This window comes from Podarcis vaucheri, assembly GCF_965113315.1.
Source record: "Podarcis vaucheri genome assembly, chromosome: 1".
In the NCBI taxonomy this organism is placed as follows: domain Eukaryota; kingdom Metazoa; phylum Chordata; class Lepidosauria; order Squamata; family Lacertidae; genus Podarcis; species Podarcis vaucheri.
The window spans coordinates 95965423-95978062 of record NC_138759.1 but is presented as its reverse complement, the minus strand read 5'-3'; the positions used below and the strand labels follow the sequence as shown (position 1 = coordinate 95978062).

The 12640-nt window shown below is 42.2% G+C and overlaps 1 protein-coding gene across 3 annotated transcripts in view; it reads right to left on the bottom strand.

Annotated features, from left to right (window-relative positions):
- LOC309539371 (TGF-beta receptor type-2-like) overlaps nt 1-12360 on the bottom strand; it is a 34310-nt gene extending 21950 nt beyond the window's left edge. For all 3 annotated transcript variants that reach the window (XR_014222834.1, XM_082235509.1, XM_082235510.1), the window contains exon 1: nt 12141-12360. Coding sequence is in view for 2 of the 3 variants with exons in the window: in XM_082235509.1 (XP_082091635.1) it covers nt 12141-12192 (52 nt within the window). In the remaining variant the exon portion in view is untranslated. The remainder of the gene's footprint in view (nt 1-12140) is intronic.
- Between the last annotated feature and the right edge of the window lie 280 nt (nt 12361-12640).

Below are 12640 nucleotides of genomic sequence, written 5' to 3'. Positions count from 1 at the left end.
AGGAGGACTGGCTTGCCATATTTTGAATTGAGTGAATATGGAGGAAGCCCCTGCAAGGTCATGGATTCCGGAGCCCAAAATTAAGAACTGCATCTACATGATCATCTGGAGCAGCGGTTCTCAACCTGTGGGTCCCCAGATGATGTTGGACTACAACTCTCATCATCCCTGAGCTCTGGCCTTGCTAGCTAGGGGTGATGGGAGTTGTAGTTCAACAACATCTGGGGACCCACAGGTTGAGAAAGGCTGATCTGGAGGAATGTGACAGTGTCGCCTGGCACCGAGAAAGAAAATATAATCGACAGTAGGAGATAAAAGCAAGAGTGATCCATTCATTTATGCAATGAACTTCAGTTTTTCCATAGAGTGCCTCTTAATGCATACGTTGCCCCTACTTGTGTACTTGCCTGTCTTCAATTTATCTGACAGCTGTGTCTAATGACACATAGGCAAAGCATCTTTCCCTAAAAGAAATATGCTTCTGGAATTGCTAAGGCACCAATGTTGTTGATTCTTCCATGTGTATCCAATAATTTTCAGCCAGCACGCTTCTTCTTAGTGTTCCTGTTTGCTGTATCAGTTACTTTTAGTTCCTCAATGTAATACGCTTCCTACTTGGAAGCACACAGTTTACGCCCTACTGATGAAGGGGTTGATAGGTCTATGAGAGCCTATGGCTCAAGAGGATGGGTTCTCATCAGCCTAACCTCAAAAGGGCCATTAGCAAGGGTTTCAAAATTTATCAGGGTGAGACTGTTTAAGGCACATGGAACACTTTTTCACATTGAGGATGTACCGTATTTTTCGTTCTATAACACGCAACCGACCATAACACGCACACAGTTTTTAGAGGAGGAAAATCCGTAGGCATGCCACCCCGTAGGCATTCCCTCCATAACACACACAGACATTTCCCTTACTTTCTAGGAGGAAAAAACTGAGTGTTATGGTGCAAAAAATACGGTAATTGCATTTCCAAACACCTTTCACATAGCTTATATTAAGGGAGGAGATCTTGGCTTGTTTTCAAAGGATTTACTTGACTGGAACTACTGCACATGCAAGAGAATGAGATAGTAGACCCATGAGCTGGTCGAGAGTGCTTCCCCCAAGAAAATAATTCCATGCAAGCAGGAAACTAGCAAACTAGGGAAGGGTTATAGACCAGTTATTTCCCTGTTCTGCTAGCTTTATATTTTCAGGGAGTTGTTTATTTTACATAGGGAAACATAACCATGCCAATCTGAATGGTTTCAAGTGGAACTTTCTCCAAATGATCATGATTAAGAAGAATTGCATTTTAAATTTGTCAAAGAATAGACTTACATAGTGTTTCAAAGATTAGCTATGGGGTGAAAAGAACTTGGCTCTTCATTCAGTTTCTTTTTGTATTCATCATGAAATGTTAAGGAAACACCACTCCTGTTTACATCCAATTATTCAAATCCCTATGATATGCCCGAAATGCTGAAGATAACTGAGCACAAATTATACTTAATGAAGACACATTCACTAGTCTATTTTCCTTTTCCATAGCTCTCATTCTTTCAAAAAATAAACATGCCTACAGTGCTATCCAAGGCTGACCCAATACATTTTGATGCCTGAAATGAAGCAGCAAATGGCACCAAGTCAAGTTATTTTATCACTGAGACATAAATAAATCCCGCAAGTGCCTCTCCCACTTTCTGCCAGTAAAAACACAATAATAAGTTAAGTAACTGATAGTAGGCTGCCCTTTCATGACATCCAAGATATGCTACCTGGGGCAGGCCTCATCCATTATATGGGGAAGATAACAGGATATAATAACATCATGAGGAGCCTGCTCCCCATGTTCTTGCATAAGTCCCTGCCCAGGAATTTATCATGGTGTGTTTCAGCCTCTTTTGTCGGTGGATATTCTGGGTTCATAGGAAAGTTTAATTATTTATCTCTTCAGGCCTGCTGGCAATCCCTGCACTGTACTCTAATCTCCACTGGCACACATTTTGAAATTACCGGTAAAGATACTGAAATGAAACAGTTCAAATTAATAACAGCCTTAATTGAAAGTCATTATAAGACTTATTTATGGCCTGTGGAGAAGGGGTGGCGTTCTTTTCAGACACAACTTGGTCAGCACAAATAACCACAGACGCTGAACAGGAAACTTGCACAACCCAAGGGTCTTAATGAGAATTCATGTCAGGAGGGGGAAATGGCAACAGAAGCAGCACTTAGAAAATCTGTTTCAAAGACAAATATGCACTGAAAATGCCCGGGGGAATAATCAGTTCCTTTGCCCCATTTTTGCTACCTCTGTGTCTATAAAATAGTGGTTAAAGCCTCTGCTGGTCATTAATCTGTATTAAATTATTTAAAACAATCCATTCGATTTGTTCTGCATAACGTTTAAGTCATTGTATCTACATAGTCATGTTAGTATAAATATGATTGGGTGGAGGGGTGAAGCACAGCAAACTGATAATAAATCAACTCCTATCTTTGAAGACAGTCCAGTTATCCCTGCAAAATGCATATTGCATTGTATTCATTGGCAACAGACAGCACTAGCGTCTAATCCAATAAACATCAATTCTATATCTGGTGCAAGCAATGGGGAGAAGGCAAAGGTGAATGTCGGTTTAGTGGGAATGGAACAGAGAACAATAGGAGCCCCTGCCTCTAAAGATGTGACTTTGCGGAGAGAAGGCAATGAAGGCAATACTGTACAGTTTTTAGTTTTGGCAGATGTTCTGCTTGGTGCTGCTGTCTGATAGCAGCTATCACACAGGCTCTCTTACTCTCTGGTTGGTATACATTATAACATTCTACACACTTCTGTGTCTCTGTCATCATGCTGGTATGGGGAAAACATGGTGGCCAATATACCGGTATTTTTGCTTGTGTGTACATGCAATGGGGATTCGTGGTCAATCCTGCTACCCTGGTACATACAACTGCATGTGTGTTGTGTGTGTGTGGTGGAAAAATATTTCTTCTATGCGCCTTTTTGCTTGTTACTTTCACAATAAATCTTTTCTTTTTCCCAACTAATCAGACCTCAGGCCCTTGGAAATAAAGTAATGGAGGAGCTGCATGGCATTCTAAACTACAAAATATGTTGATCGCATATTCTCCATTTGCTCTGGGATTAGAAGATTAAGCAATAAACATTTACAGCTGTAAAGCCAATTTTCTCCTCTTTAGGGCTCTCTTTCAAGTTTAATAAAAGAGTTTGCTCTCATAAGCTGATTTACGATCAAGATTTTACTGAAGCACTTTGTAGAAAATTATTCAGATCAGTGAACAAAGAAAATCCTTCAATAAAAGGGGGAAGATGCAAAATTGCATACTGAATTGGTGAATCCAAGAGCAAGTCCATGGCCTCTTCTAAAATCCATTGACACCAACAACAAAAATTCCCACTGACTTTGGGGTGCTTTGGCCGAAGCCTAGAAAATACTTCAAGAGTGGCAATATAATAATTTTTCTCTCTGATATGTTTGATATTTTTCTTTTTTTTGACAGTGTTTTCATAAATGAATGAATGTAGGAACACTGGAAATGGCTTTCCCTCACCGACAACCTGGAGTGGTTCAGTCCATTCTCTGTCATCAGCAGAATTTGCTACATGTGTATATCAGGCAGATTGGCCTCGGAGCCAGACAAACAGTTCTCACATTCATCCCGGTATTAAGAGTACAAGATCTAACTTGTCTACCCATTTGTACTTGGGCACAGGCTTGATTCTCGCAGAGGTGGTAATGCCTGAATCTGGGCCTCACTATTTCAAACTGCAGTTTGGGTTACTATGGTGGAATCTTTGGGTTTTTCTTTTTGTCAATGTATGCACTGCACTTCAGGTAACAGGACTCTTAGGATGACATGTGAATTTAAAAATTATATCCCTCACATTTCATTTAAATAATAAGGTCTGGAAGGACAGGTTAGAATGTTTTCTCCTGGCATCTAATTTTCTGTATGGAGGGAATTTCTTTTTAACACATAAGCTCCCACCTGCATTCTGAAGTGGTTCAGAACAAACAGATTTATTATCTCAGTGACAAATAGCCCATTGATACCCAAGTATCATATTTTGTGTTAAGCCCTCTCCACTTCCTTAAACAGTGAGTTTCCAGGGATAGGGCTACACAGTGTTTGGCTTCCTTTGGCTGAGAGAACCCTTAAATCTTATGGTGTCTTTGTTATTGGGTGGAAATTAGATATAGATCACCTGTGTGGGGTAATTAATAAAAGAATTGGAAGGAAAACACTCGAGAGCCCCCAGCAGAGTATTAAAATCACAGGATTATGCAGCACAGTGAAGCATGGGAATAATAGATTAATAGACCTTTTAAATATCCTGTTGTAGCCACTTACAGCATTTCCCCTCTACTCCTCTTGCAATGAACAGACCATGCAGTTACTAAGTTTAAATGTTTTACTTACAAACTCCAAAGCTCAGATTAATGCCTTATTCCATGCAGCAGCAAGAAGAACACAAGTAGAAATCTTGGGTTTACAAAATGCAGGAAAATATTTCTGAGAACACGGTCTGTGCTTGAAGCAGTCAAGCCCAGGCATGTTACCTGGTCAGCTTCACATAGGGGAAGAGAAGGAAGAAAGAATCTTCACTTCCTTCTTCACTGGAGGTGAGGGGGCATGACCTAACTGAGAAACTGGCTGACTGACCGAACCCAAAGGGTGCTCATCAATGGTTCCTCTTCATCCTGGAGAAGAGTGACTAGTGGGGTGCCACAGGGTTCTGTCTTGGGCCTGGTCTTATTCAACATCTTTATCAACGACTTGGATGATGGACTCAAGGGCATCCTGATCAAATTTGCAGATGACACCAAACTGGGAGGGGTGGCTAACACCCCAGAGGACAGGATCACACTTCAAAACGATCTTGACAGATTAGAGAACTGGGCAAAAACAAACAAGATGAACTTTAACAGGGAGAAATGTAAAGTATTGCACTTGGGCCAAAAAAATGAGAGGCATAAATACAAGATGGGGGACACCTGGCTTGAGAGCAGTACATGGAAAAGGATCTAGGAGTCTTGGTTGACCACAAACCTGACATGAGCCAACAGTGTGACGTGGCAGCTAAAAAAGCCAATGCAATTCTGGGCTGCATCAATAGGAGTATAGCATCTAGATCAAGGGAAGTAACAGTGCCACTGTATTCTGCTCTGGGCAGACCTCACCTGGAGTACTGTGTCCAGTTCTGGGCACCACAGTTCAAGAAGGACACTGACAAACTGGAACGTGTCCAGAGGAGGGCAACCAAAATGGTCAAAGGCCTGGAAACGATGCCTTATGAGGAACGGCTAAGGCAGCTGGGCATGTTTAGCCTGGAGAAGAGGAGGTTAAGGGGTGATATGATAGCCATGTTCAAATATATAAAAGGATGTCATATAGAGGAGGGAGAAAGGTTGTTTTCTGCTGCTCCAGAGAAGCGGACACGGAGCAGTGGATCCAAACTACAAGAAAGAAGATTCCACCTAAACCTTAGGAAGAACTTCCTGACAGTAAGAGCTGTTTGACAGTGGAATTTGCTGCCAAGGAGTGTGGTGGAGTCTCCTACTTTGGAGGTCTTTAAGCAGAGGCTTGACAACCATATGTCAGGAGTGCTCTGATGGTGTTTCCTGCTTGGCAGGGGGTTGGACTCGATGGCCTTTGTTGTCTATTCCAACTCTATGATTCTATGAAAACAATTTATGTGGTCTTAACCCCTGTGTGCATTAACTAGCCCTGAGTTTAAGAGTTCTATTTGACTGCAGTTTCCCACGTTTGTAATATTTGTTTTACTCACAGACACACAGGTAGAGGACACTGGAAGTAAAGAAGCACCCCAACAGCAGGCAGCAAATCCGCTATCCCTACACCTGATTCTCAGAGAGATCCCATGCATTCCCAAGGTTCTTCAATCATCTTGCCTACAAAAGGTTTATTGCTAATGGGAGTTGTAGTTGTACAACACTTGATGGTCCACCAGTTTCCCATCCCTGCTGTAACATTATAACCAATCCACATCAGTCATGTCCAGAAGGATGCAGGCAACTTTCCCTTTTGACTTAAGCCCCATAACTAAGGATAACTATTGCTCAAATACGCTCCTTCTGTGGCAGATGAGGGTATGGGATCATTGCAACTTGTATCCAACAAGTCTACAAAAATGCAGCAAAAGCAAAGAATCTGTCATTGGATCCAAAATTCAGAATCTTAAATCCGCTATCTTAAGTGTGCTTGCCCAGGAGTAAGTCCCATTGAACTCAGTGGGGCTTATTCTGAGTAGGCATGCATAGGATTGCACAGGAAGCACCTCAAATTTCATGTGACAACTCTGTCCTTGAGACTCATGTTTCCTCTATTTTGCTTCCCCTGTAGGAATTGTAGACCCATCTAAGTGGATGGGAAGGAACTGGGAAGTGCAGTGTAAATAAATCTGGTGTTGTCCTTGGAACAGTAAACATGGCAGAAATGTTATCTGTGTCACATTTGAGCAACGGGGGTTTGTGCTCTGTTTTAAGTGCAAATGGTTTACTGGTGATTTAGATGAACTTCCTGGGGAGTGTTTGAAAATTTCTGGCAGGCATTCTGTTTACCATCTGGCAGAAAGACTTTGATGAGCCAACAAAGAGATGTCAGAGCAAAGAAACTGCTATAACTCAGTGACAAACTTCTGTGGTCCACTAAGCTAAGCATTTTCCAGCCTTTTTTGTTATTTTATTGCAATGATGAATCTTGCAAGAGGCTATAAATCATGAGAAGCAAGAAGAAGGGTTTAAAATTTAATGCCACCCCTTTCTTAATCAGACAGTTCCAGTAACCATCTCCTTGCAGCTGATAAAGTTGCCAACTGATACTATTTTTAAAGTCTTAGAAAACTGAAATGTATTTTTTTTTTAAATGTTGCTTTATAATCAATTAGCGAGACTCATATTTCTTGGTCCTCTATTTGCTACTCCTTGCAAGTTACAGCAGCTGGGTTTGCAAAACTCAGCCAATAGCCCTCTCTGCATTACAACAGTAACTATAATGTGAACAGCACAATAAGACTTCTTTATTTTATGATTATGAAGTTTATTTATCTATATCCTCCCTTTCCCCCAGAACTGGAACTCAAGGTGGATCACAAATTCCCAAAAGCCTGCTGGAATAAATAAAATTCTAACTCATATGCCAGTCCCTTACACTTGGTAAGGATTTCAGTTTATACTGAATTGATACAGTATTATGCTTGTGGTAGCAAATCCTCTGATTTATTGAACTGTGTGATGGCATGGAATGCTTATAAACATTCCAGCTGTTGAAGGAAAGCTGCTAAAATGCTTTTAGTCCAGATTTGCAAGGGTATTAAAAAGGTGGGTTGGATTAAAACTCACACAAACCCTGAGGTTTGGTAAGGTAGGGTAAGGTAGACAGGCTCAATGGACAGAGGAGACAGAGAAATGAGGCAAGAAGGAATTAGTGAGAGGTGGTTGAAAGGGAATAAATAGACTTAAAGCAGCTTTTCCCAACCTGGTATGTTGGTTATAACTAATGAGTCAATTTTTGGACTGCAATTTTTTCAATTCAAAGTAGATCTGCAGAACATAGAAAGCTTCATTACACCTGTCAGGTTATTTGAACATCTAGCTCCTGGCACTGCCTACTGTGACTGGGGTGGAATCAACACACATATAAAAAACACACAGTGAAAATGTGTGTGTTAAAAAAAAAGAGTTTTGAAAAATATATTGAATTTACCATAGCTCACTTTCGCCATCTAGTGCCACCTTTGTATATTGAACTTTGCAACACACTTAAAACGTTTCATTTGCAGCTGCATAGTGGAGTCCTGGGTTTCAAGCAGAAATTATGATCCTTTTAAACCGGACATTCCAGAAATGGAAGTTGGTATCTTCTGCATGCAACACATGTGTCCTGGCATTGAATTATAGTCTCCCTCAATCGCACTTCATTCGCCATCCTACTGCCGTCATCCCATCCCTAAACTTTGGATACCTTATTTTATATGGAATAAAAGCAGGGTTGAGAAAGAACTCTGGAGTGCCATGGCCAGTCTGTATAGACAATACTGAGCTTGATGAGCCACTGCTCTGACAAAAACAATTTACAGTTGCCTAGTGACTAGAAACCAAGACACGTGGTGGTGGGCAAGAAAAGGAAAGCTAGAGAATAAAGTACTTATTCATATAGCACATAGTTAAACTATACCATTCATTCCCACAAGATGGCCACAATGATGGCCACCAACTCCAGACGGCTTTACATGAGGATTAGACAAATTCATGGAGGATAATGTAGCAATGGCTACTAGCTATTTTCTACCTCCACTGTCAAGAGACATTCTGCCTCTGTCTACCACTTGCCGGGAATCACAAGGGGCTGGGGGAGAGCCCTGTGGTCCTCAGCTTCTGCTTGCAGGTTTCCCATGGGCATCTGGCTGACCACCATGAGAACAGGACGCTGGACTAGATGGGCCTTTGACCGGATCCAGCAGGGCTCTTCTTATGTTTATATGCCACCCTTTTCTCCAAGGAGCTCAAGGTCATGTCCATGGTTCTCTCCCACAACCGCCCTGTGAAGGGCAGCGAGTGGCCCAGGGTCACCCAGTGAGCTTCATGCCATGGTCAAGTGGGGACTTGAACTTTTACCTCCCAGGTCCTAGTCCAACACTAACCATGACACCACACTCAATTCAGTATGCCTACCATTCTCAAAGCCAGTGATAAATTCTGGAGTACTAAGACTATTGAAGAAAAATTAACTTTTCACTAATGCAGACATTATGGCTTCAATATGTAGCCAGCTTTTGTTCTCACTCCCCTGTGCTTTACTTAACAGTCTGATGAAGGTTATTCACTATTTTGCTAGCTTCTCATTGGTCATAAGAAAGCAATGCTTAATGTTACCTCCTTCCTCCGTTTGGCTTATTTGGTGGGTTTCTTTCCGAGAAAAAAACACACTTATCTGGCATACAGAGGACTGGCAAATAGCTTCCCAGGAGATAATATCCTAGTCCCTGCTGCGAAATAAACTGACACTTCTTCCTTGCCTGTCTCTGCTTTGCCAAATCACAGTTCAAACCCCTCCCTCTTGGGAGACACCTTTCATCTCCCCCAACTTCAAGTAACCCTTGCATTTCTATAGGAAGGACTAGATCACTCTTTTTGAGAACTATATCCCTAGAGAAACAACAACAACAGAATGTGTGATGGAGGATGGCAAGCAACCCCCCAAAACTATCTTCCTGTACATCTGGTGAGAATATCCTACAGAATTTTCCAGCAACCTTGGAAAGATGCCTATTTGCAAATTAAATACAGAAATTAAAAGTTCTGAAGGCTTTGTTGGTCTAACATGTGTGATTGCCTGTTCCATATGTCCAGTTTGAAGAAAGCCAAACTTATTACTTGCTGGCTAGATACACAGTCTTTCTTTCTGTCACGAAGGAGTCTGCCTAAATTCAAGGCACTTGAGGCATATCTGTACTTGCATTGTACCATAGCTTTCATTCTGGACTGAGACCTCAAAGTCATGCATTCTTAGCCCCAGTAAACATTCCCCAGTTGCCTTGGGCTAATCAGTTCTCCATCTTTGGAATGAAAATCACAGTGCCCTATCTGACGGGCTGTTAGGCGTAGGAATAAGACAATGGTTATAAAATACTTCGGGAAGTGCTGTTGAAATGATTAAGAATTATTTTCTCAGGGCATTGATACGAGGTATGAAATATTTGCAGAGAGGGTGTCTTTCATATAATATACCCATTGAACTCAGTGGAATTTACTTCTGGGTAGGCATCCATTTGATCAGGATGTTGAATAGGCCCTTCCATAGAAATCAAAGTGCTTCATTTTGGCTGTTTGATGCCCAGTATCTGAACTCAGAGGTCCTGATTCACAGTCTCTGATCCTCACTAACTACACAAGATCTTCACCGATGGAACACTGTTACTACATACCATACACGGGAAGAATTAAGAAAATTGTAAAGGTTGGGGGGGGGGTGTTTTGCAAAGGAACATGAAACATGGTATTCCTTCCTATACATGTTACTTCACTTTGCATTCCGCTTTCTGCATTTCTGCTTTAGCACCAAACTGGCAACAGAGGGAGTTTTGATCCAGGCACTCCCTTAAAGGAATCGGGAGTAAAGGAAACTCTTGTTGCTTCCAGTCCTCATTCTTTAGCATGCTGTTTGGAAGTGGGGTGGGGGTGGCAAGCAGGAGCTTGCCTGCCCCCCCCCCCCAAGAAAAAAAAGGGGAAGAGCCATAACTCATAACTTAAAAAGTATAGGCTTTGTGTGCAGAAAATTCTGTTCCTGGCTTCTCAAGTTATGAAGTGGTGCAGTTAGGTAACCGAAGATTTCTGATGTAATAACCTTATGGGGTCCTTTTCTTTAGATGATAAGATGAGTTATTTCACTTATTCGAAGTCATCCAGCCTTCCAGCTCATTCTAGACTTCTGCCCCAAAGTCATGCCCTTATGATACCACCCGCTTGGGGTGGCGGGTTTGACGGTCAAGTGGTATACATACATTTTACTAAACAAATAAGTCTAGGAAAGACCTCTACATACTTGAGAACTTGCAGAGCCATTGTCAAGTGAAGCAGACCAGTCTTTGCCAACTTGATGCTCTCCAGATGTTTTGGACTCCAACTCCTACCTGCTCCAAACACCTGGAAGCCTTGACAAGGCTGTCAAAGGCTGCAGTGGGCACTATTTGACCAGAGGCATTGATGCTCTGATTTTGCATGAGACAGCTTCATGGGTCTATAATTCTAGGAGCCTGCCCCTGTTCTTATCGTCCTGTCCCGTGGAAGGGGGAGAAACAGAACCATGAAGAAGAGCTCAGGGTTGTGCAGGAAGAAACATGACAATGCTGCCAAAATAGGTTACTTAAACAGTGCCCCCCCCACCCCAGATAACCCTTGCCCTGTTATTTGTGCTTGTGGGAAACTGCAGCACATGGAACAGGCAGGGCTCTGTCTGTGTGACTTGCACATGAGCCTACGTAGAGCTCTGCAGGATCAGGTATAAGACCCAAATGCCTATGAGAAGCCTGCAAACAAGATCTGAGAGCGACAGAATTCTCCCTGCTTTATGATTCCCCCCTTTATGATTCCCAGAAACTAGCATACTGAGGCATACTTCCTCGGAGGCAGAACACAGCCATCATGCCTAGTAGCCACTGATAGCCTTACCCTCCAGGCGTTGGGTACACTGAATTGCCATAACTGACAGCCAAGTAATCATCCATCAAAAGGCACCCTTATGGTTTCATAGAATGACACAGAATGCATTTTTTTATAAATTTTGTGTATCAGTGCAATAAACAAATCCCATATAAAGCCATGCTGTTTGCGCCACACACACACACACACACACACACACACACACACACACGAAGTGTATATACTTCTTCTGACTTGTGTATATATAGCATCTATATGTGTGCATCTATGATTTAAACAAGAGCCTTTGCAGCCTGGTGGGGCATACTATCAAATCCACGCATGGAAGTTGTATCTTCAGTATTAACAGACCGTTAACAGAAACAGAAACACAGTGCTTGCCACAAATAATTATTTGCTTATGCGATAGTTGGGCTGCCTTGCCAAGCAGCTAGATGCAATGGCAGAAATCCTCATTTCCCTCCACATCATACTTAATTGGTTTAGTTAGTACTGCACTTAAATTTGTGTGAACGGGTCAATGTGAGAGTGACACAAGCTATGTTACAACCATCTCAAAACCCTGACCATCTCAAACTATTCAACCAAGTATTTCCGCTGATTTTAAAATGCTGCAATACAATGTAAAAACAACGAATGCAATTCCCTCCCCACCAAAAAAAAACACATTCGTTTCTTCATCTAACATTAACCCACGTTTGGTTACAGCAAGTACTGTAACAGTTGCAGCTACAAGAAGCCTGACTATAGGGGACAAACATCTACCGATAGAAAGAGGCAGAAATTGGATTTCCAAGCCTGCCTTGCAGCTAGCGCTTATACCAAATTATCAGACATTTCTTATCCTTCTAGTCATCAGCAAAGGAGAAAGGAACTGAGAGAAGGAACATAAACAGCCTCTTGCTTTGCACAGCTGAAGCAGAAGCCCTTTTCCCCTTTACTCACGGAGCAACAGCAGCAGTAGCAGACTCAGAGTGAGGCTCCTCCAGTAACCCATTTTCTGGATCTTGCCAGCAACTGAATCCCTGCTTCACAGCGTTGATCGGTTCATCCTCCGCCAGCCCATCCAGAGCTTGTGGGGCTCCTGTCTAAAATTGAAGGGGAGGCAGATCCAGCTGTTTCAAATCCAGCTGTGCGTGTGTGGGGTCCGCCCAGGAACTGAAGTTTATGAGCAGGCTAAGCTTGACTCTCTGAACACACACAAATATGGGAGGGGGAGGATGGGGAGGGAAAAGTTGGCACGGAGAGCAGGGCTTGATATAATGATGACAATGCTAAGCTGCTTCAGGAAAAAACGGCTCTGTATGGTCCAACGCTGTTTGAAGAGTACCTCATTCCTGCCTCTAATTTTAACAGGTCTACTAAGATTAGATGTACAAATCCTTTTCTTGGAAAGAGAATGAAAGAATCCAGCAGTGACTATTTCCCTATGTTATCACTTTCCT